The 25,378-nt window shown below is 46.0% G+C and overlaps 1 protein-coding gene across 5 annotated transcripts in view; it reads left to right on the forward strand.

The window, feature by feature from the left end:
• The first annotated feature begins 409 nt into the window (after nucleotides 1-409).
• ARHGAP36 (Rho GTPase activating protein 36) overlaps nucleotides 410-25,378 on the forward strand; it is a 30,816-nt gene continuing 5,847 nt past the window's right edge. The window contains exons 1-4 of one of the 5 annotated variants that reach the window (XM_003796946.2): nucleotides 410-612; nucleotides 22,935-23,093; nucleotides 24,381-24,446; nucleotides 24,940-25,181. In XM_003796946.2, coding sequence (XP_003796994.1) covers nucleotides 555-612; nucleotides 22,935-23,093; nucleotides 24,381-24,446; nucleotides 24,940-25,181 — 525 coding nt within the window. In that variant the 5' untranslated portion in view covers nucleotides 410-554. Of the gene's footprint in view, nucleotides 613-19,880; nucleotides 20,044-22,696; nucleotides 23,094-23,655; nucleotides 23,724-24,380; nucleotides 24,447-24,939; nucleotides 25,182-25,378 lie in introns of those variants that run through there. The other 4 variants (XM_003796947.2, XM_003796945.2, XM_012809634.1 and 1 more) reach the window with 4 other exon arrangements.

Genomic DNA, 25,378 nt, shown 5'->3' on the forward strand with positions numbered 1-25,378 from the left:
GTTTGGGCCTCCTCAGGGCTGAGATAATATATCAGCTAAAACCCTACAGTTTTCTAGTGCTGAGATATACTCTTGCCCTCAGATCTGAGACTCCCCAGGACAGGTGCGCCACCTCGCCTTCCAACTTCTAGGGACAGGCCTGCTTTTATGTGCCCGATTAAGGGCGGCTGGGAGAGGCCAGGGACCTTCCCTTCCTCTCAGATTCGGGGCTCACCAGGACCGAGATGGCATCTCCCCTCATACTCTAGGCTCCCTGGGGTTTGGACAAGGGTCCTGCCCTCAGAATCAGAGTTTCCCGGGACAGGAGCTGTGTCTTGGCTTCCCTCTGCGTGGGGCAAGGGGCTGCGGGGCAAGCGGCCTCTCCTCCAGCGGGAGGGGGGATCCCCCGAGGCCCTGCCCCCTTCGTGACATGTTCGAGGTGTCCGGTGACCAAGACACTCTTAACTGGGTGCAGGGTGCGGCTCAGGGCGTGGTCACCGGGGGCTACTTAGGGCGGCCCGTGAGGGGGACGCCACGGAGGTTAGCGGCGAGCTGCAGGGCACTGAGCGCGGGTCATGGCGTGGATCCTGGACTGCCTTTTCGCGTCGGCCTTTGAGCCCCGCCCCCGCCGTGGTGAGTGGGGCCCACCGAGTCGGGGGGCTGGGGTGCTCGCCTGGGGGGCGGCAGGTGGCTGCAGCCCCGGTTGGGCGCCCTGAGCTTGGCTCGCTGCCCCCTCGCCTCCTTCCCCGCTGCCTTTTAGCTAATTGTTCCTGGCTCAAGGGAATGCCCCGTCGAGGCCCCGCATAAATCACCAGCTTTGCCGGGAATCGTGAGCAATCGCGCTAATGGCTCCGCGGGACTCGGGGCGAGCGCGGGGGCGGAGTCCCTGGCTCAGCCGCCCTCAGGGACAGCCAAATCCTTGGGGCCAGACACGCAGGAGCGGCGTCCTGCAACCCAAGGGCCCTAAAAGCCTAAGGATGAACGTTCCTGACAGGACACTCAGGTCTCTGGGACCCCGAAGAGAGAAGTGGGGATTCCTTATGCTTTAAAACTTATCTCCCTGTCCCAATTTCAACCACACGTTTTCTGCACGGGCCCCGTAGAGTCGTCGAACTGAATCCTTTCATTTAAGAGATGGTGACATTGAAGCCCAGAGATGGGAAAGGCCTACCCAAGGTCACCCAGAAAGTTGGCAGCATATCTGTGTCTGCTTGGGCTCTGCCAACTACCCACTACCCCAACGGTCCCTTGGCATAGGCTTGGAGTCTTTAGTCTGGGTCTTTCCTTGGGTACTTGAGATCAGTGCTTGGTTCCCCTATTCCTGCGGAATTGAGGACATAAGTGTTCAAAGATCACAGCATGGGTGTGAATATGTGGGTCACATTTCACGCTTTCCTTGTAACTGCTTATACAAAGTACATTTTAGAAACCGATTATTTTTTCTCAAAATTTCAGGAGACTGTAATTTTCTTTTTGAGATTCCTCAAGACCCCCACCCATACTGTCCTTCACTCCCCCTTGATAAGCCCCACCCCCTCCAGCCTTCCACCTGCCCCCACAGCCACCTGTTTTTCCATAGTCTCCACCTCCAAAATCTATATTGGTGAGAGTGCGTCATTGGTCACCAGCCATAGACCAAACCTGGGGTTGTCTCCTCTTTCCTCTGCCCCTCACAGGCGGGGGGGGGGGGCGAAGAGAAAGGAGGGGCCCCAGCAACTTAATTCAGCAGAGACCTGTTTTTAGTCCTTGCCAGCTCCAATGCCCTGCTGAGAACCATCCTAGGAGTTTGACCTCCTGCTAAGAAACTACACATGCTTAGCCAGTTCAAGTACAGTCCTTAGCCAACCACAAAGTCTTTGAGAAGGGAAGAGATCTGTATACACAAAGAGAGTTTAATTTTCTCTTTTGTATATTTTTAAAATTTATGTGATCCAGGTGAGTCAAAAAAATTAGGGAGACTTATTAGATACCTTTTAAGGCCTTACTGCTCTAACACCCTACATTTGAAAAAGGGAGGTGGAACAATTTTATTCCTGCCTGAACTAGAAGGTTGTCATGTGCCTCCAGTACTATTAAGGGTATGAAGCTCCTTTATGAATAATTGTATGGGAGGTTGTCTGTGTTACACCAGAAAGCTCACTCCCCATCTATAAATAGTAATGTCAATTAGAATTAGAAGGTTTTTCCTTAAACTGAACCCAAATCTATGTTCTGGGGCTTCCAGCTACTGGCCCTGGTGCTGACCTTCATGATCCTTCTTCTTAGGGCACAGTGCCAGTCCTCCCCATTCCCCCATCCTCCACTCAAACCTGTTCTTATCCAGGCCAGTCCTCTGTTTAACATGGGACATGGTTGCAAAGCCCCTACCCACATCTAGCTTCTCTCCTTTGAACATGCTCCAAGTTATAAATGCCCAGTGACCTGGCCAAAAGAAGATTTCCAGCTGTGCCCCTATAAATATCATCCTGGATGTCTGACCTTCCCTCTTTTGGAAGCCCACACCATACCCAAGGTACATACTACATAGTCATAAACACACCCGTACATACACATTAGCACACTTAGGCCTGCCTAAATACAAAACCATGAACACACACACACACTTTACATGCATTACATTCCCCCCCCCCACAACACAATATGCTTACATCGTATATGCGCGTAGCACTCTCAAACCCCATGCACAGGCCTCACAGTTCACACAAAGACTTTATTTACATTGGAATTACTTTCAAATAAAGCTACTCTTTTTTTTGTTTAAAAAAAAGCCAAACCAAAGTTCATTTCAGAATGTCCATTCTATATTTAGTTGGTGTTTGAACTTGAGTGCAAAACCTTATATTCACTGTGGCATTTCCAGTCTAGTGAGACCTGTCTCCCAACATAACCCTGCAGCACACCCTTGTCCACACCAGCTCTATTACTCATACAACAGCAGCTAATTTATGTAAAGTACTTACCAGATGCTGGGCCCTTAGGCTCAGTTCTGTACATCTATGATCTTTCCTAAGTCAACCAACAGCACTTTGTAATAAATAATTAAACTTTGGGTATAATTTTATGACCAGGTAAGAGCCCACTTCAATGCACTCCCCCTGAGAAACACTGTATAATGTGAAGGGTGAATTTGTGGGTAACTATTGATATTCTGTGGATCTATAATTGTCCTTGGTGCCTCTCTTCAAATTCCTTTCAGAAATCCTTAGGGGTCAGAGGTGGGTGGGTGGGGGGTAGCTGGACACTGACTAGGCAAAATGGAGGAGGTATTATAAATGTTCCTTCACCCTCGTCCCCCTTGCCCAAGAGATAGTATGTCAGAGGAATTTTTTGAGAATGACGGTAGATAGTGGGCAACCATATAAAGGCATTTGAGAGAGGCATCATTGAGGTCTGGAGGAATGGGGGCTCAGAAAGGCCTACTTTCCCAGGGAAAGAGCACTATTGACTCACTTGAAATTCTCTGCCCAGTTCACTCTTGGCATTGGATTTGGCCTCAAACAATAGGACTTCTGTAAAGCATCTAAAACTAAAGTTGAAGGGACCCCAGGGCCCACTTTACATACAAATTTGATCTTTTCTTGGAGATGGGACCCAATCGATTTGCTGAGGCCAGGCCTGGTTGTGCTGCAGCAGAATCATTTTCCAGAACTGGGGAGAGATTGCCAATGAGACATCTTATTACCCTGGTCAGAGTGTCAGACAAACAACTTCATTCACCAATGGTAGGACTTCCCAAAGATCCTTTGTGAATTACTTGTTTTCACTTCAAAAGATATTTCTCCCTAGCAAAATAATGTGATGTTCTAGAGCTTAGTTTCCCAGGTTAGTCCACATTTTACCACCATGAGGATGAAATGCAGAATCTGTGTGATGGAAGCTGTCAGAAAATAATAATCTTGCAAACTTACCACCAGTGGTAGAGCAGGCACTCATCAAGCTCAAATATTAAATGACTGAAAGTATCTCGAGCATTGATAGAGCAGGACACCAGGTTCCTGAGGGTGATTGTGGCAATAGTAAAAGCGGCATCATTCCTTTTTTTCACACCTATCTACTAAGTGGAATGATTAAATAAACTCATGACATAGCCACTTGTTAGATAGTATACAACCATAAAAATGGTGCTTATGAAGAGTATGAAGAATATGGAAAATGGTATGATTTTAACTGCAATGGGATTTAAAAAAATGAGATAAAGTTCAAGATCCTATTAAAGTGGTGAGATAATAGTTATTTTCCTCTGCTTTCTAAAGTCTGTACGAAACTTGTTCTTAAATACTCCATAATTTGAAAAGGTTTAAAAAAGCAAATTGAAGACCTATGATATGCAAATAACCTATACAATGATGTAGATTCCCGCTCAACATAGTTTAATCCAAGTACTTTTTTCCTTCAAATTTTAGTTTAAATGTTCCGACTAGATCGGGCCAGCCAAAAGCGATTTTCCCAATGACGGTGAAATGTCCACTAATGCCGGGTGGGAAGAGACACAACTGGTTTCAATCCCAGGGCTGCTCTTATAGTGTTATTGTGAGAAAGTTACTTGACTTCTCTTAAAATGATATATTTTATGCTTATATTTTTTGGTTTCTAAATAATAATAATAATTATTATTGTTGTGTATGTTATTATATTAAATGTCTTCTATGGCTCAGGTATCAAAAGATGTGTTTTATTTTTTTTATTCAAATATTTGCTATTTGCAAATACCAGTCACCCAACATGAAGTATATCATTTACCCATAACAATTCTCTGGGGTAAGTATTGTTATCTCTATTTTAAAGACAAAAGCTCAGAGAAGTTTAGTAACTTGCTTACTGTCACAGTGGCTAATCAAGGATTGCAATTCCTTTGAGTCTGAGTGAGATTAAAAGATAAACACTTGCAAAGCTCCTGTCACTATGCTGACATACAGCAGACGTTTACTATTTGGTCAGTATGATGTTGTGAGTGATCCCTTGCCCAGGGCCCAAATTCTGGTCTTTGATCTATTTGATTACCTATAGACTCCTTTCTGTGAAAAGGTGCACATTTCAACTGGAAGATGCAATGCAAACACCACCTGTGTCCTCAGAGCTGGGGCTCTGAGTCATTAGGGAACAATTTCTGTTTCCTTCTGGCAGTATCATTTGTTCTCACTTGTATCAGAAGATGTAGGTAGATGGCACATTTGATGAGTCTTGGCAGCTACTGTCACATCTCAGATACACTTTTTCAGAAACCACGCAGCTTCCTCAGGATAGGCACCCAATAAACCACCCAGCAGCCAGTAGGTGCCTGCTTATTAAGGGAACTTAAGTGGTATGGAGTTATCCTGACCCCCTGCTCCACCTTTTGTCATATGATTTGGCAGACCCTTAATTGTTACCCTTCCCATTTTCCTTCTCAAAGTGGGGGCTCCAGGAGCTACTCAGAAGCAGACAGGGGTAGGAGCTGGAGAAGCTTTTCTAAATTCTTAAATCCTCAGTGAGACTCACTATAGATTATTTTGCAGGGAGGAATCTAGGGTCAGTGAGAGTAGCATGCAGGAGGAACAGAAAGGGTGAAGGAGAGGGAGGAGTTGAAGGCATCTTCCAGAGACTGAAAACATCTGAAGGCCAGCTTCTCAGAGCTTTTTCTGCCATGAATCTCAATACTTCTCTACTCTGTAGTCTCTTTATCCCTCCCTGGGATTATATCCACCACCCCACCCCCAGCTTCTTAACCATCCCCTACCACTCCCTGCTTAAATGCAGCTTTAGCTTGTAGTAACTTGCTTTTGTCTCTAGAGGGAGGCAACAGCACCAGGGAGAAAGGGGCTCAGATTGGGGTCTTCTTCCTTTTACCAGTTTTAGCAAAGGGTAGATTTAATTTTTCTTTAACTGGGACAATCAAATAAGAACTAATAGAAGTTATATTTTAGGTGCTGCATAGCATAGCTCAGAGAATCACCATCTCTCTCCCTATCGTGCTATCTAGGTGCTGCTAGAAATGCGGTGGGCTTTGGAACTTAATTTCTAGAGTAGAGGTGAAGGGAAACAAAAAAAGTTATAGGGCAGTCTTAGCTAGGAAATAGTCATTTTTTTCATTTTCTTGAGCGCAAAGGCACATATTCAGGAGACAGAGTTGGGGCTGGGTTTGCAGTTGAGGTAGAGGGAAGTCTGGACACAGCAAGACAGTTTGAAACTTTCCTATGTGGAGTATTACATCTGAAACCTCGGACTCATTAACACTGTGAGAAGAAACTGCAGAGTGAGAATTGGACTTAAGGGCCAGTTCTTTCAGGGCTGCATTAGGCTGATCAAAACACCATCCTAAAAGAAGAGGGACTATTTCAAGAGTGTCAGACAAATCAGTAATAAGGGAAATTGGCAGCTTAGTCAATCGGCTCCACTTCCTGGACACCCTGGTTGAGACATTGGGCTACATGGAAAGGAAACAAACAACAACAACAACTACTACTACAAAAAAAATGTGGAAGGGAATTAACTAAACTCTTTTTACACATTTACTATGTATGTTAGGCACTTGGTTGACATTTTCCATAGTTTACCTCCTTCAGTCATCTAAGCAATTCTAAGGCAGGCATTAGCATCTCCATTTTAAAGATGAGGAAACAGAGGCTCAGAGAGGTGAAGTAACCTTCCCAAGGTCACACAGCAAGTAAGCGATCAAGTTGGGATACCAACTCAAGCCTATCTCACTCCAAAGCCTATGCTCTTTCTCTGCCCCTGTGGAAAGGATGAAAGACTTGATCTCCAAGGGTTTTACTTTCCTGGGGAAACCAAGATCTGTCTCCTCAATAAAATTCATATTTTGGTTCTTTGCCCCCTACAGATTCTTATTTTCAGGGTGGAAATAAGCAATTTTCTCTTTATATTGGACAGTAATGGAAGTTATTAAAGTATTTTACACCTTTACAATTCCTCATATTATCTTCATGTTATGAGGACACATTTCCTGAACTCCAGACAGAGAAAGACTTAAAGTGATGATTTTAAGCTCCAAGGAAGAAAGTGCATATGTGTGTGTGTGTGTGTTTAACCCATAGTGGCAGTGTTGATAGGGGTCTGGTAGCTCCTCCTATTCTATCATTTGTATAGATGGTGGAGGGTTGCAGAGTAAGGCGGGCTTTCCATTACGTTAATTGCCTCTGGCCCAGGACTGCATCTTTGGAGCCATAGCCTGGAGCTTTTGGCTTCTTCAAAGTTAAAGCTTTCCTTCCTTTTTTCATGCAGGAGCACTGAGCTGGAGTGAACCAGGCAGTCTTCATGAATCCAAGTGGAAATTATGCAACATAATTTAGACAGGAAGTCTAGAGGTGTGTGTGTGTGTGTCGTGGGTGAGAGGTAAGGAGAGAACCTTCCAGGAAGAGAGAGAGGGCTCACAAGAGTGGCTGTGAGGAAGGAGAAGTGAAGCTAGTGTATTCAGAGGAGAGTGAAGAGATGTGGGACCAGCCCACAGCAGAAGAAAAGCTGAGTGCCTGAACCCAGATGCTTGGAGAAACCAAAGTTTGCATGAGCTCCATGTGTAGAATTAAGTGCAGTAAGATAAAAACCAAGGGGCGTCAGCTAGTTTGTGTCCTGCATGACTTACACTGGCCTCTCTAGCCCCTGCCATTCCCCCCTCAAAAAAGACTTTCTGGCTACATAATACTTTAGGCAATGCTTTTCCTGCCCACCCAGGATGAGGTGCTGACCCAGGCCCAGCTGGGGGGAAGCTTTATGGATGTTCCAACTGCTTTTCATCCACGCACCAGGCTCGTTTGTGCCAGCTGAAAGGGCACAATAATAACAGTGGCAATTTAAATTGTGCTTCTCCTTTTCCCCCCTGAAAAGTGGCAGTGACTCACCACTGTTGAATTGTCCCTCTCTATGCACCCCCCTGACCTCTTTGCAGCAGTCTAGGCAGGTTCCCTGGAGCTGAGCTGGGAGCCAGCGCTTCCAGAGGCCCCTTAGCTGAGATTGGGCTGACACCATGCCTCCCATAAATGTGTTCCCCAAAATGCAATGTATTGTTTTAATTTGGATTTCTCAGATGGGGCTGCTTGGAAGGGATTAGAGCAGCATGAGCTCCATTAAACAAGCACAGTGCCCCCTCCTCACCCGTGAATAATATGAAATAGGGCCCACTCAGTAGTCTTTTCTGAGGGGGTGCTCTGTATGTTTTTGTACATAAAGTTTGATATGGAGGTGACTGGTCTGCTTGAAATTCACCAAATACCAACTTCTGATAGCGACGCTATAAAAACAAATTTAGTGGGAGCTATGAAATCATCCCCTTACTCCATGCTGACCCCATCCCCCTGCAAACCAGATTCCCCTGACCCTCTGGCTACAAAATGCTCATTTTCAGTTCTTTCTTTCAGCACCAGCCTAAGGAGAGCTCCCAGAACCGGAGCTGGTGAGGTGCTCATGTGCCTAGAGTAATTAAAATCTTTGAGGCAGTCAGAAAAGCAGGTAATTGGGTGGAGAATGTATCAGCTGTCTGGGAGACAAAGAAAGTAATTATGCTGCGTGCTCTTGGTGCTGTCAGTAAACTCAAAGGAAGATTTGTCAGGAAGCGATACTGTTTTATAAAGACTTCAACATCCAGCAGAAATCAAGGGATTCAGGATCAGTCTCTTTCTTAGTGAGGCTACCTGGTATAGAAGAAAGGTTTAGGGAGCATGGCAGACCTGAGTTAAAATACTAACTCTGAATCCCACACTCTGTGTGACCTTGGGGAAATTACTTAACTACTCTGAGCCTGATGTGAGAAGTGTAAAATAGCGATATTCATAGTTCTATCTGCCCCACAAGATAATTGTGATGAGTCAATGGGTGTTAGAGCACTTAGCACAGTGCCTGATACACAGTAAGTACTTGATAAATGACAACATTATTATGATTACAATTATTGTTTGCACTATATACCAGCACCTTCTCTACAGCACCTCAGAGTTTAAAAGGTGAGATAAATAATTGCAGTTACAATCATGTCATTAGAAGTATGAGGAATGTAATTGTGGTGGCTCAAAGAGGGAGCCTTTAGTTGGGAGGGAAAGATACAGAAAAGCAGAGAAAGTTTTGTGATTCTTATGTTAGGTCTTAGAAAAATAAGTAGGAGTTTGTTACAAGGCCCAAGGGGAAAGGACTTCCAGGCAATTGAATCTGCCCACACAAAGACAAAAAGGTGTGAAACAGCAGGCCCTGAGCAAATAGCTGGGCTCAGCTGGGCACCTACTGGTAATCTCCTGTGGGGTGTCAAGTCAGGCAACAAGAGTCTTTACAATTTACTCCCACCAGCCCCTACACCGCGCCCTAGGCGCCCTACCTGGCCAATCATGTGCGATGCCCTCCTCTTCTTTCCTCTAAGCAGCCAGGTAAGTTCACACCCTGCCCCAGCAGGTCTTGTAGGCACAGAGATGGGCAGGCAGACATACCTCCATCAGGGAAATCAGGTCAGCGGGCACCCCCGCCGCTGTCTGTTTCGTCTCGGACCCCTACTTCCTTCCTTGTTCCAGTCCTGACCCAAAGTCCCTTCCTCCCAAATCCCCAACCTCACACGTTCACCTGGGTTCTTTTAGACAACCTTGTACTCTCACACACACCCGTACACCCACGCGGCGATCCTCCTTCAAGATACACTCCGTCTCTAGCCCTCCATCCAAGCACATAGCTGACCATATGCGACCACACCACACACATGAACACTTTACACCAAAAGACACACTGCACCCTCATATACATAAACCTTTGAACACACACACCTTACTTATAGACACACCTTGCTAACGAATGCACACATTACACATCTCAACAAACACCACCTGTAAATCCACATTGACACCCTGATCTAAGGACAAACACACACCAGACACACATATGCACCTCCAGCTTTAAGGAGAGCACACACATACACCCACTGCCCATTCACCACATATATACACTCATCACTGAACGACCACAAATCCGGCAAAAACAGCAAACACACCCACATGCAGACCTCACCCACATAGTCACACTATAATCCGGCAGAAACATCCAACCTACAAGCATGCACACACGAACACATGTTCCATGTCAGAGTACAAACCAAATACACACAACACCAAACACTCGGGCTAAAACATGACCCCGTGCACACACACCCCCACACCCAGCCACACACCGAACGCACACAAAACGTGCCGCACTCTCTCTCTCGCGCGCGCGCACACACGCGTACATTCATACATACATACACACGGCCCGCCCCCCGCCTTCCCTCTGGGCGGAAGAGAGGGGGGCGAGAGGAGGAGGGGGAATCAGGCGGGGGGATGGGCGGACGAGGCGGGGCGTGCACAGAGGCTCTCTTTCCTTTGACCTGGGTGTTGCCCTCATGTTTCCCATTCCCAGTCAAGGGGAGGGAATGAGTTGGGTCCAGGCAGAATCCACTTGGGACCCGGGAAAACCTGAAGCTCCACGAGTTAGCCGGCGGGCGCGAGGGCTCCGCGGGGACCCTGACTCAGCGGGCGGTCTACAGACCCCGCTGGAGGCTCCTCCTCCCTGCACCTTCCCTCTGGCCCCTTCACCCCGCCACTGCCTTGACCTCTGACCCCTCCCCCCAGCCATTTGCTTGTTGCTCCCCTACGGGAGGGAGCGGACGACTGTTAGGCACAGAAGGCTTTATTGGTTCAAGAAGTAAGGAGTTGCAAACAGCAGACAAGCTTTTTGCGGAACCTGTTCTAATCTAGCTTGAAGATTTCTTTTAACGGAGAGCTCACTATTTTGTAAAGCAATACATTTTCTACGTAAAAGAAACTGACCCCTGGCTGGACACATAGTAGGGGGCTATAAATGATCTGCCCTCCCGCTATGTCACCAGATCTGGCCAGGTTATCTGCAGCTTGGCAGTGGCCCCAGGACACCTCTTGGGCAGTTGGTGAGCATTTTTCTTAGCGCAAAAACCCTCCGGAGAATAGCGGCCGCGGACTGGGCGGCACCAGCAGCAGGTGGCGTTACAGTCGCTAATGGCGTTTTGCACTTTGGGCGGCATAGTCCCGCGGGAAATGCTGACCAGGCTACAGGTTGCCCGTGGCCAGTGGCCAGATGACCTTCTGTCTCCTGTTCTCCCCTTGCCTCCTTTCTGGAGGATCTGAAGGGAAAGGGAGGCGAAGGCAAAGGAGCCCTACCCTCTTCCACTACTGCCTGGCACATCAAAGCACACAAACTTCGGAGTTGTTCTAGGTTCGAATCCCCGCTCTGCCTCTTCGTCACTGTTTATCTTGGCAAAACGCTGGCTTGGGTCGTGAGGTAGTTGTGAGTTTTAGGAGAGGTAACATGTGAGGCATTTGTCACAGTTAAGATACTGACGATGTCCATTCGTTCCCCCTTTCCCCCACCCTTATGAAAAAGATTAAGATATAGTAGTTTGGAGTAAAGGGAATCAGAGGCTTGGAGGGGGTCATGGCCACAAACTGATGACCCCCAAACCAAGCCAGAAAGGCAGAGAGGATGGGCAGGGATTCAGTTAACTTGTAATGTACTGTGTTTAAGGGAAGTGTCTGAACTAACGATTTAGTGATGTCACTTATTGGCAACAAGAAAGTCCAGGTCACAACTCTGAGCCCTGAGGTTGGGATGAAGCCTTTCTTCCCATCACCTCCCTTCCTCACGGGGTCTTCCTAATTTACACCTTTGCATTAATTTACCCCCTTACCAAGGTACTATATTCATATTTTTAAACTTGTAGGGAGCACTTATTGGGTGCTAGGGATGTCCCCTGCTACCTTATGCCCTGCCAGTGTTTAGCACAGTCTCTATACACACACAAAGAGGTGTCAGGGCAAAATCTCCTGGAAATATTGAGTCTGTAGAGTATGTGAGAGTTATCACAAGGAACCTTAGAGAGAAGACTCCCTCCAGTGTGGCACGCCATGGGCACAGAGGGCAGTGGCTTTGGAGAAGGGGATGTTCCATTCCCCCTCAGTCAATTAAGAAGAAAGCTTCTTTCCTGAAGGGCAGAGGCCCTGGATAGGTAGAGAGTGAGTCACTGTGTCAGGATTGGGCAGCAGAGGTAGTGCTACAGTGGCAATGGATCAGTCTGAGATGGCATAGGTATAGTACCTGATGATGATGAGAAGGCAGATGAGGCAGAAGCCTGAGCCCTGGAGGCTGGTAGTAAGGGATAGACTGTCTATATTCACATGCAGAAAGTAAGTTCCTAACCCACCTCCTCACTTTCACCCCCACGAAGTCCCCATAGATAGCACTGGCAAAGAAGGAAGTAGAGTGGAAAGCATCCCTCCTAGGAAGGGTGTTGGAAAGAACTGAGTTCTCATCATGACTCTACTACTTGTGACCTTAGACAAGCTGCTTTACCCCTTTGGGCTTCAGCAGCAAGGTCAGTGTTAAGTACTTTACCTATGTTATTTTACATACTCTTCTTCACAGTGCTATGAGGTAAATATTTATTCCCCTACTTTTTCAATGGAGAAAACTGAGGCTAAACTATATTTAGTTACTTACCTTCTCTCTATATATCATGAGGTCTTTGTGTATTTATGTTACCAAGGCAATTGCTGTAATCCAAGTAAATAACCTGCCAGTCCTCTGCCTAAATTGGATCCCTATGCAGTCATGTTCAAGTCATGTCTCCCAGCCGGCCCCAACATCAACGCATGTTACTGGCTCCTTGGATGGATTTTTCTTTCATCTCCTGTGACGTCTCCCCCCCTCACTTCAAGTCTTTTCCCGGAATATCAGTCTAAAATCCTACATTAAAAGCAAGCAATGCCAGAAAGATACACCTCAGTATCAGCTCCTTATTACTGAGCAGGGTGGGGGTGATTGGCTGCAGGATGGTGCAGTGTGGAAGGGGAACCGCCAGGGCCAGAAGGAGGGGCTGCAGAAAAATCCGGTGGGGTGGGGAGGGAGGAAAGAAAAATAGGAGAGAGGGAATATGAATATGAATATGAGTGCCATGGATAAATTGGACCAGCTTAAAATGGCTGCACCCTCCCTTTCTCCCCCTCTCCTGATCTGATGCTCTAGAATATATAAAGGGGAGGCAGCCTGCCCATTTCCAACAGGAGGGGAGGGAGAAATCCTTTTCTTTAATGGAAAAGGAAACTGTACTGAACGTTCAAATTAGACTCTTACGTTGGGTAAGATGTATTTAATTCCAAGAGGGAGGAGGTCAAGGGCATTGTGGTGGTATTGATGATGGTGAGGTGGCACATAAATTGAAAAGGGCACCACCAATGCTGCTGCCAGAGCCAAAGCTCCCTGTCTTTACTAAGAGATATGAAAAACTTGCTAGTGCACTTGTGGAACTCATTTCCCATCCAGGACCCCAAGAGCCACATCTCTGAACCTTTGGGGAATAAGTCCAGATATTTCTGGGCTTCTGAGTAGCTACACTTGGAGCCAGAAGCTGTGCTCTATCCTTTCCCTTCCTTTTCTTTCTTCTCTCCCTAGGGCAGGCTCTGTCCCCCCTTCTTAACTCTTTCTGTACTGGACCATAGTTTCTGATGTCCTTGACTCTTCTCTCCTTTTTTTTTTTTTTCATTTCTTTTGTTCTTCATCAATAACCTTCTCTCTTTGTCCATTTACTTGGCCCAGCAGAGGAGAGAATTCAATTGGGAAGGGGTGTAATTATGTATCTGAAATTTCCCTCACTTGAGATCTTTCATTTATAACCCCATATTGCCCTTGGCGCATCAGATAAGAACATTTAGCTCCTGTAAATAGTATATTTTTGCTTGGTTGAATGGTGATTTTTCTATATGGATATGGAGTGCAGATTAGAAGAGGATATTTTTGGAAGAGGTATTAAAAGATAAGAAGGTTTGGGCAGATGTGAATGGCCTGCTGACTTCCTTAGGGGCCTAGATATGCAAAGAAGACAGAACAAGAAAACTGAAGACTGTGTTAGGGGAGGGCGGTGTGTGGGGGGGAGGTGATTGAGACCATTGCCATCAGGTGGCTGGAGAACTTTGTGAAGTCACCTTCTGTTTGCTCTTGTTGCTCATTGAATTTTAAACAAAATTACTGTTTTTTTCTCTGAATTTGGAAAGCAAAGGCCCTGCATAAGACTAGGAAGCAAGGGGCAGAAAGAGTGAGGCAAGGAGGGGAAGGGGCTGTTCCTTGTGCAGTCCTTGTATACAAAGGCTGTTCCTTGCCCTGGAATAAAAGGGAGGCAAAAAGTGAACCAAGCTGGGATGTAGGAGTTCTGGACCTTCATCTTGGCTCTGTCACTAATTGGCTGTGTCCTTGGATAAGTTCCTTAGCCATCTGAACCTCTACTTCTGCTTTTCTTCACCTGTACTGTGAGATTGTGCAGCATGACCAGGGGAGGGGAAATTCAGTGCACTTAGAAGGAAGGGATCCTTGAGCTGAATCTTAAAAGGAGAGATTAGCTTTGAATGAGAGGAAGGGAAGATCTTGGGGTACTGTGAAAAACAGTGGATGTGGCCCAGGGAATTCAGCAAACAGGTAGTAGTAAGGCACTGAGCTGGTTGCTCTGTAGAAAATTGCTGTGAATCAGCCCCCTCCCCATTACAGAAAGGTTTACAGAGAGCTGGGGAATCACAGCCACAGAGCCAAGCACTGGCGGTGTCTGTAGCTTGTCTTGGTACTAGCAGTAGCTGGGATGCCACTTTTCCCATCATGCAGCCTCCTTTTCCCTGGCCACACCAGGAGGGTTGACAAGAGGTAGTGCAAGGGCAGAGCTGGAAGGGCCTGAGTGCAGCCCACTGAGGGGCGAGAGAGGGGAAGGGGAGGCCATCCCCTTGGAGGAGGGAGAGGGAGGGAGGGAGGGAGGGAGGGAGGCGGAGGAGGCCTGAGCATACTGAACAAGTCGTCTAGGCTTTTGCATTTGATGGCTGAAACATAAAACGCCCAAGAAAGATTTCATTTTTCGAATTCTCAGCGGGGCAGGCAGTGGAGAGTGGTTTGTGCTGGAGAGTGGTTTCTGAGCGCGCCACAGGGCTTGGATTAACTTTGCAGGTTCTGCGCTCCCTGGAGTTACATAAGGGGCAGGATAAGCACGTGGTGCAACCCAACCCAGCTCAAAGGCTGCACACTGCTGTTGTGGCAGCCAGAGGCCAAAGACAAGCCCACTAGGAGGAAGGTGCAGAGTCTACAGCCCATCCACCCCCACTTCTATCCCTTGCTCTGGGCTAAGGGAGTGCAGTAGGCAAGGACTCAGGTAGGGAGGAGGGAGATCAGCTCAGACACCAGCATCCTGGCACGCAGAGGCCTGCTCAGAGAGATTGGGCAGCTCTGCTACTATGAATAGCAGCCTTGTGGCACTGAGGCCTAGAGTTGGCTAAGTCCCTTAAAAGAATCAAGGACTCTGTAGAGAAGAGGGATATGTCTCTGTAGTTCTTATAGATAAAGCAGATAATAATAAATTATGCCAGTTGTATTTCAGGCTTGGAGATGCTCTGTGACTTGCCCAAGGCCACCGGGCTGCTTAGTGACTGAGCAGACCTGCTGAATCTCTAGACTAGGACTTTTTGTTTTCACTACATAGCCAAAACAGGGGTCTACTTTTGAAAGGGGATAGATAGACAGACTGACTATGATATTTTTAAAATACGGTTATTTTATTGTAGTTTTAAAATACCATTCCTAGCATGAAAATTCCAGGGAAAGACATCTCTCACAGCCCCAATTCCCTATGACAGCCACTCAGACAGGATTTTGAAAAAGGCAACAAGCAGAAAATCAAATGCTTGTTGGGGAAGAGACAATCAAAGGAGACGAGAAGCTGGTAGGGGTTGGGGGGAAAGGTAGAGGAGAAGGAGCTCTCAACACTGGTTCTGAGAACTTCTTTATCCTGAAGGTGGGGATGCATTTGTCCAGGTGGACGTCTGTGTTTAGGACTGTGTGTGTGTAAAAGGGCTGTGTCTCAAAGAGGCAAGCTTTGTGGAGGGGAGAGGGGGGAGGTGGGAGGTGAGAAGATGGGAAGAATGAATCGGAATTTACTCGGTGCACACTAAAAACCTACAGCTGAATAAGAGTCTTCCCAGTGCTGGTGGATCAGGGGAAAAAGTCAATTCTTAATATTTCTTAAAGGAACAAAAAAGAGGCAATATATTAAAATTAGTGCAGAAAAGAATCATGTTAGACCCGTAGGACTTTCTTGATAGTCCTTCAGATACTAGATATTTATGTGACCTACAACTAGACAGCATGATCCTAAGGGCAGGAACTGGGGCTTTCCACTCCAGATGACTTTCCCTGTCCCCTTGCCATACCCAGCATGGATGACATGCTTACTTTGCCGAGGAAGCCACATGTAGGGACTAAATCCCCTTTTGTGGGCCTGGCTAGCATTTTTCTCCATTTCACAGACTATACTTAATCCCGCCATGCCCCACACTCAGCTGCCTTGCATCTCTCATCAGAAAGACCCAGTGAAGAAACAGTTCATCTTATCCCATCTGAAAGTGTGTTTCCTGCGGGCAGTGAGTGAGCACCCATTTTCACCTTCGAAGGATGGCGCAAGGGCATTCTTCATGGAGGGGGCAGTTACTGTCTGTCTCATTCTGGATAGTAGCACTCAGTCTTCCTCTCGAATTTCACTCCCTGGTATTTTGGAGGCACAATCCCTCACCTTGGTACCCTTTGGAGGATTCTTTCATTCCACTCTGTCTTTTATTTAATCTTCACCACAGCCACATCTAGTAGGTATCATGATTTTTATTTTGTAAGGACATGGATCTGAGGCTCAGAGAAGTGAGATCATTTGGTTCAAATTACATAGTTTGGTTCACATAGTGAACTTTTGTGTAATGAGATTGGGTTCCAGTCCAGGATCAGGAGCTTTCCAGGATACGAGGCTATCAGGTTGGGGGTGGGCTGGGGTAAGAGAAGTGAAAAGATGAATACATAGGGCCTTTGGTGCCCGTATCCCCTATCCACCCTCTCCTCTATCTTACCTTTCATGATAGTCTGTTTTGAAGCTGTATACAGACATATATGTACACCTCCATCTAGATGAATTCCCATTTTCCCCCTATCCAGCCACTTCCTTAGGAAAGAAGTTAGTCTTGTTTTGGACTTTCCGAGTTCCAGAAAGCTGGTGGTGGTGATGAATACCAGTGGTTTGGTGGGAAGGGCAAGTCCTGGCCCAGGGATAGGAAGGGATAGATAGCTGGTTCCCAGCTCATATACCTCCATGGAATTTTTGTGAAACTTTAGGTAAGTCAAAACTTCTCCAGGGCCCTAGTCTGCTGTCTGTAAAATGGAGGAAAATAATCTCCAACTTACTTTCTTCCTAGGGGTTGTTGTGAGAATAAAATGGCATGATTCATTTGTCGTGAATCATGAGTAGCTGTTTTAATTACAAGAGCTTTATGTTCTTTCAAACCCTCAGGGTTTATAATCCTATGATTCACCCAACAAACACTTATTGAACACCTACTGTGTGCTAGCGTCTGGAGATAATGGGCATATGGAAAGCTTTAGAGAAAATGAAAAACACAGGACAAATTAGGCATTAAAACATTTTACCTCCTATTGATAGAACATCTTATTTTTTACTTCTTCCATCACAATTTAGTAGAAGCAGCATTTAAAAGGGAAAAAAGATATACAGGACACAGCTTGTGATGCCAGCACTATTATGCATCCTGACACATATTGCCGATAATAGTGACAATATCTATATCTTGTTGTATTTGATGTCATGCTGCCTTATTCACGCTATGCTCTGGGATGTTTATAGCATAAAATTGCCTTTCATGATCCTGAACTTGAGTTGTTTCTTTAGTCAATAAAATTAAACAAGGGCATCCCACGTTCAATGGAATGACGACTGTGCTTATTTTACAAAGATGTTGTGGTGGCTGCCTGCCTTCGGATATGACCTCCTCTGGCTCGTGGAATTAGGCTTTGATTATGTGTGCATTCTTTTGATTTAATTATTTAGTGATGCAGAATTTTGCAGCTACTGAGAGCAAAGGTGGATGGGGCAATGGAAAGAGCCCTGGAACTGAGGAGAACTGGGTGCTTGTGCAGGCTCTGCTGTTAAATTGCTATATGGCCATGGGAAAACCCTTCTCTCTCTCTCAGCCTCAGTTTTCTGAACTGTCAACAGAGGTTTGGGGACTCAATGATGGCAAAGGTCCCTTCTATTTCTGAACCATTCTAATATTCAAAGTAGTTCCCCAAACATGCTTTTTTGTTGTTGTTGTAGTTGTTGAAGCCAAGGCTTTTCTCAATCTATTATAATAGTACTATCCCCAGTTGATGAGCTTCTTCTATGACATGATGGGCTGACTTCATGCATTGAAGAACACTGTCCCCGGATTTAACTATCTTGAGATATCACCACCCACTACATTGCCAAAAATGAGCTATTTTTCTCACAGCCTCTGTAGTCTTTGCAGAAATGGAGGTTATGGGACAACAAATTTAAGGCTAATTTTTTAATGCTCAGGGATAAATGAGGTAATGTGTCAGCAGACCAAATTGGTGCCCAAATGTTTTAATATAAAGACCCATATCTCAGTCCTGTGTTGTGATATATTTATGAGGATTATCTACTGTCACTGCCAGTAGACATTTGAATAATGTAGCTGCAATATATTTTGGGTATCCAGCCCCATTCACTATCAATTTCCTAACCTCTGTAGAGCAGAGGCTTGGACCAAAATTCTTATTGTGCCATAAAGTGCCTAATTTATGAAGACACAAGTGAGCACTGCACTATTTCTATTTTATTAAGGCAATGGAGGTAAGTTAGTCCTCTGCATTGTGAAGACTGTGGATTTGTGCCTAGCTGTAAACATCTCTGTCCATGCAGTGTCAAAATGGGTGAACTTTCTGATGGTTACTGGTTTCTCCATCTGAACTCTGCATTTTGGGAAGACCCAAAGTGCAGGCTCGATGCCACCTAAGTGTTTTCCTTTTTGTATTGCTGGGGACTTGATTTGGGTGTCTCTCTACTCTTTGTTCAAATTCTCCCTCTCGATACCTACTAATATTCTAGCCCTTTTATTGATCCTAATGATTAGTAAATGATCACATTGCTAGTGACAATGTAAAACTGGACGCTTTGAGAGTGAAATAAATTTGGGGACATACAGACATTTTACTAATCTGAAGGGTAACATTTGAACTATTGACCTATGCAGTTAGTTTTTCTTTTCTAAATTTTATAAGCTGATCTTTTAAAATACCTGATCTTGATGAAGCTGGAGAGTGGAGAAGAACAATTTCCTTCCAATTGTCTTGTGAGATCTCTTTACTCTGTATTAATTTAATTCAAATTTAGACAAGATCAAACAGAGTAGGTTCATCGATGAAAAGACCTAGTAAACTCAGGTCTACTGCAAAGACCCTTTTAATGTTAATATTTTTATTAAAACACAATGTTAAATATCACATATACATTATTAATTCAATTCTAACACAAACAGTGAAATGAGTAACCGCTTCATTTCCCCATTTTATAAGGAAGCCATTAGGTCTTAGAGAATTCAGTCAACTTACCTAAGGCCATACAGCTCAGAAGTTATAAAGCTTGGCTTTGAAATTAGTTCTTTTTGCCTCTAACGCTAGTTTCTAGTATAGATATTTGTCTAAAGACACTGTTTTTGCAAATGTCTTGACTTCTAGACTGAAACTGTGCCAGGTTGCTTTCATCTTCCTTCTTATCTTTCTCATCTCATGGTCACTTCAGGCTAGTGCCATGGCATGCTGAAAGGGAAAGGGGAAGACACTTTGCAGGAAGAGAGGTCCCTTGGCACCTCATTCTTTGTGGAAAGCCTCCTTTTGTGTTCAGCTTGGAAAGTCAGGTCCTAGGATGAGTATTGAGACCTCAAGAACCTGTTATATGCCTCTCTCATAGTGTTGAAGCCAGTCTATTCATCTCCCCTCTCCACCCTACCCATCTGCTTCTTGTCTGGGCACACTGGTCTTCTTCCTATGTCTGCTTCTGTCTTGTAACCTACTGGTACCTTGGAGAGGGTTGAAGGCAGGTAAGACAGTGAACGTTTTGCTGGTAGAACTGCAGCATGTAATTGCTCTTAAGTTTAGCCCTGTATGTTGGAGCAGGAAGGCAATGACAAATGGTTTATTCTAAGGCCTTTGAGTTCCTTTGAAATCGTAAGCTTCTAGACTGACTCATCTCTCAAAGGATTTTCTCTTTGTGCCTGGCTTCCTCTCTCCTTTTTGGGCTGTTGTTGATTTGGGGTTCTTACTTTATTTGGGGGGAAAAAGAGGGATTTATTTATTTATTTATTTGCAGTTTTTGGCCAGGGCCGGGTTTGAACCCGCCACCTCTGGTATATGGGCCGGCGCCCTACTCCTTCGAGCCACAGGCGCCGCCCTATTCATTCTGGTTTTAGATGAAAGAACCAGCTATGTTCTTTGGATGACCAGTTCTGGCAAGCCTAGATAAGAAGAAATAACAAAAATCTCAAGACTGATATCAAAAATTGTCCAGATTGGGGCAAAGGAAGAGATGTTAGAAAAATTAAGCCAAGAGAAAGGTATGTGTCAGGTTGAGACCCTTATAATAGACTCTGGACCTATTATCTCCAGTGAGCAATTGCTAGAGGCTTAGTCTGGGACCATGGTTAGATGTATGGGCCCTTGATTAAAATGATCATTTTGTGGTTGCAGTTTGGTGCTTGGACTTATGTGTTAACTTTGGGTCCAGAGGATGGGGCTTTGCAGTTGAAGGAGCTTTAAAATATGTGCTAGGGTTTTCCTTTTAGCTTAGTTCAAAAGTAATAGAAAGACCCTTCATTTTTTCTTATAGTGTGCTTATTCCTGACACCTGTGACTTTGGCCATTAAGGAAAGCGAGCAAAAAAGAACTTTGAGAAAAAAATCATGATGTGATTTTTTTTTTTTTTGGACCGAAGATAGCTCATTTATTTAGGTGATTGCATCACAAGCCTTTACCTAGCTTTTCTCTGCATTCTCATGATAAGCTTCCTCCATAATATATAGAAGATGATTAGAAAACTTCATGGGAAAAGGAAACACAGAAAAGTGGCATATAACTACTTTCCTTCTTGTCAAAGGGTTTAATTCCCCACATCCCGAATTATCTTCTCTAACAGGAACGAGCATGCACACATTCACCCAAAACATAAACTTGGGAGTTATCCTAAATTATTTCTTTTCCATTACAACTGAAGTTTTCTCTAAGTCCTGTCAACACCATCTGTAAAAGCCATCCCCTACTTCAACCCCAGTGATACTGACTTCTGTCAGTATCCCTTGCCTCTTGGCTGATACCTACTTCAGGTTCTCTACCTAAACCAGGCTTTTTCATGGCTCTCTGTGGTTTTTCCAAGGTTACTCTGTCACTCCCTGCCTAAAACCCTGCAGTAGTTCTCTATTGCCTTCAGGAGAAAATCCAACTCCTTACGTGGCTTACAGGGCCACTCATGATCTCATCCCTGCCTATTGAGATTTATCTCCTTCCAATCCCTTTATACAGCTTCAGAATATGACAACCTCTCTCCCATCTCTTTGCCATTGCACAGGCTGTTCTCTCTCTCTGGACACTCCCCCCTCCCTGTCTCCAGGCAGACTTAGACGTTTTCTCCTTCCTGATCTCACAGTACTTTGTTTATATCTTGGCAGACTGACTTATCACAAGGTTTTGTAAATTGTTGCTAACCTATGTATCTCCTTCACTGCGCTGCTAAATCTTTTATAAAAGAAGTAGAATTATCGTGCTCATCCTTTGAGTCTGTAAAACCTGGCACAAAGGCAGGCAATTAATACAGGTTTTTTTTTTTTCTTTTAATGAATGAATGAAAAAACAAATAAGTAATAATGTGCAGAAAAGGATTCCGTGTGGGGTAAAAGGAGATGCCTAGTGGGAGATGCCATGCCGTCTGGAAGTGGGATAGGATGGTGGGCACCATGGGGAAGGCTTATCATATGAAACAGGTTTACCATTACGCTAAGACAAACTCCACTCTTATCACTGTTTCTGCATAGGGAGTCTCACTAGAAGTTATGTTTGTTCTGGTAAAAAATGGATATTTTCCATGAAAAAATAATATAATCAAGTCGTACAATTCCAGGTAAATAGAGAAAAGGCAAAAGGCAAACAAAATCTCCCCCACTTAATACAAATGCTTCTTGGCATCTGTGAGCATTTCCTTCAGTCTTGTATTTTTATGTACATTTTTCTTCACATAGTAGTGATCATCATTAACAAAATTCTGTATTTTTGTATTTGTTGTTAGAAAGCTATTTGTAAATATCTCTTTAGTGATTACATAATTTTCCATACTGTGGTCATTACATAATTTACATAACTAGCCTCATTGCTATGACAGCTTTTCTTCCCTTATTTATTTATTTTACTGTTATGGATCATGTGCATATGGTTTCTCCCTTCGGTAAGATGATTTCATTAGGATAGATTCCTAGAAGAGGAATTACTGGATCACAGGGCCTGGGGATGATTTTTGGCTCCAGATCTATGTGTCCAGTTTGTTTTCTGGAAGAGTTGTATAACTTTGCAGTGCTCCTAACCTAGATGAAAGTTCCCTTCTTACTCAATAGCACTGAGTATCATCGTGAAAAAGTAAAAATAAGCTCCATCAAGGTTCTAAGTAATTAATGGGAAATGCTTCATTTCTCTTGTCTTAAAAGTACCTTTTAAAAGAAATTGTTTTTCTTTTCCTTTTTTGTTTTGTTTCTACTTTTTTTGATAATTATGTTTTCTCTTTTCTGGACTCTCTGTGCAGGGCTGATTTTTTCTGAGTTGGATTTTTTTTTTTAATAAGCAACCAGAAGCTGCTCTGCTTGAGGGTGAAGCCGCCTCCCAGTTTTCCCTCCCCCTTCACCCCCCTCATCCTTCCCTCCTAGTTCCCTCCACTAGGTCCAGTGACAATTGGATGATGCAGCTTTGATAATGATCTGTTTCTAGAATGGGTGGCTGCATCCCTTTTCGGAAGGCAGCAAGGGCATTATGCCCCATAATCATGCCCCTTTTGATGTTGTTGTCCACTGTCATTATTTTAGCGAATGTCCTGGGAGGATCCCTGGGACACAACCCGGACCTCGGGATGAAGATGGTATCAATACACAGCCTTTCAGAGTTGGAGCGTCTGAAGCTGCAAGAGACTGCTTACCATGAACTCGTGGCCAGACATTTCCTCTCCGAATTCAAACCTGACAGAGGTAAGCTGTACCCCGGAGTGTGGCATCCTCACCTTTGGGTGAGTGGACCCTCTGGGCAGGACAGGACGGACCGGGGGGTCCAGGAGGGTGCGAGGGGCTCGCGTTTGGTTTCGGACCTGGTGGGTTCTCCTGGCCTCTGGGGAACCTAGAAGTGGGAGTTGAAGGCTATTTGTTGAATTGTAGAAGGGATATAGTTGAGTTAGTTCGAAGCCTGAGAGTTGAGAAGCAGTAAAATAGACAGGCAGATGTCAGAGACAGACACGTGGACAGGGGACAGATGAAGAGAATCAGGCACCCTAGGTGCGGTGGGAGAATCCGAGCAATACCGAGGCTCTGAGGGACCCTCTAAGAGGCAACTGAGGTAAGACAGAGACAACGCGGTTGAGAGACGGAGAGTAGAGGGAGATAGGGAGATGGTGAGAGGAAGAAAAAGAGAGACATGCACCAAGGGGTGAGATGAACCGGAGGATGGTGGGGATGCGGTTTCTAGGGGTGCGGGCGCGGGTTGGGGGCGCGGGGGAAGTGGCGGGCGGGAGGTGCGCTGTGAGCGCTGCCCACCTCAGCTGGCTGCCGGGGAACGAGCGGGATGCAACGCAGGATGTAGTTCGAGAGCACCAGGGGATCTCAAGGGTACAAGCGCGGATCCGGCTGCTGAGCCTACGGGAGCAGAAAGGGGGTCGCGCGGGCCGAGGGGCGTCCCAGCAAGATGGGAAAGTGCAAGGGACGTTAGGTTCGTTAGCCGCGCACGGCGCACACAGCTAGAACCGGGTAAAGCGAGGGGTGAGGAGACCCTGCGGGCAGCCACCCTGGCCGGGTTCAGCCAGGTGTAGCCACTTCTCCGGCTGCAGAGCGGAGAGCCGACGGCAATCGCCGTGAGAGCGCGTCCACAGGAACTTGGCGACCCCTACCCGCGGCGGCGCTGCGGGCATAGCCCCTCCCCTCTTCTGTTGCATGATCCGGGCGCCGCAGAGCTCTTGAATTTATGTTTTAAGTGTTGTGATGCGCGACTACTGGTGCGTAGCAAGAGGTGCGGTGCGCGCCTGGTGCCTTAGATTATCTGGTTTGGTTAAATTCTTGGAGTCTCATATGTGTTACATAGGCTTGGTTCTGTCGTCAGGCGGGGAAACTGAGGCTGAGAGAAAGGAAAACAATTTTCGCGGGCTGGGCGGGGCTCCCCCCAACCACCACCGTCCCTCTCTCTGCTGCAGATCAATGCATTGCGATGTTTTAATCATTTGCCAAGTCCTATTTGCCTGTATGTGTGTGTCTTTTTATCTCTTCCCGTAGCTCTACCTTATGACCGTCCAAACATCCCGGAGAAATGGTTTCTGACTCCTAGAGGACAACAGAAAGGTGAGGGCCTCTTGTATTTTCTTTTGGAAAGAAGTATGACCCCTCTGTAGTAGGACCCTGGCTACCGGAGGCTAGGCAGTGCCCACTGCTCCGGGAGGCACTCCTCCCGCCCCCCCCCCCATAAGGAGTAATATTAGGAAATTGCGCAATAGCTGCAGGCGCAGGGGGCGGGCCTCCCAGAGCTTTCCTGGTGGACCCGACTCCGACAGATCTACTTGAAGAAATCGACCACTTTGCTTTAAGATGCCCCCTGGTAGGACTTAAGGCAGGGACCTTGAGCCCCTTCTTGGTAGTTGAGTGGAGCTGAGTCCTTTTGCCAAACCACTGCAGGGTCTTTTTGGCTCGCTCCCCAGGGAGGGGCGCTGCGGGTCTGAAGGGGTGGGGTTGGCTGTGGGTGGTTGCTTGGAGGAGGGTAACAGCCTCTGCAGTTCCTCCTGATTTAAGCGCTGCAGGGCTTTGACGTTTCTCATTCTTTCTCCGCCTGATTCCCCAGTTGTATCTCTCAAGACATTTGGCGTTCGCCTGGAAGAGGTGCTGATAAACGAGCTTATTCGCCGCAAGCATCTTGAACTAACAACAGCCGCGATGCAGGTTGAAGAAGCCACCGGTCCAGCTACTGGCCAGCGTCGTCGGGGAAACGTGGTGCAGAGGCTGTTTGGCCGCATCCGGCGCTTTTTCAGTCGCAGACGGAATGAACCCACCCTGCCCCAGGAGTTCACTCGCCGTGGGCGTCGAGTAAGTCAAATCGTCCACGTTTCAGGCAGGGACCCTTCCTGAGGTGTGCAGGAATGTGGGGCTGGAGAGTCAAGGCCAGCGTCCTCATGGGGAGGGGGAACTTAACCCATGTTGGAGTTCTGTGTTTGCTTTTCCACAGAGAGAATGCCTCCGGTTCTGAACGGCAGACATTGCTCAGGAAGGTGGGAATTGACCCT

This window comes from Otolemur garnettii, unplaced genomic scaffold (assembly GCF_000181295.1).
Source record: "Otolemur garnettii isolate 467f Iridium unplaced genomic scaffold, OtoGar3 scaffold00109, whole genome shotgun sequence".
In the NCBI taxonomy this organism is placed as follows: domain Eukaryota; kingdom Metazoa; phylum Chordata; class Mammalia; order Primates; family Galagidae; genus Otolemur; species Otolemur garnettii.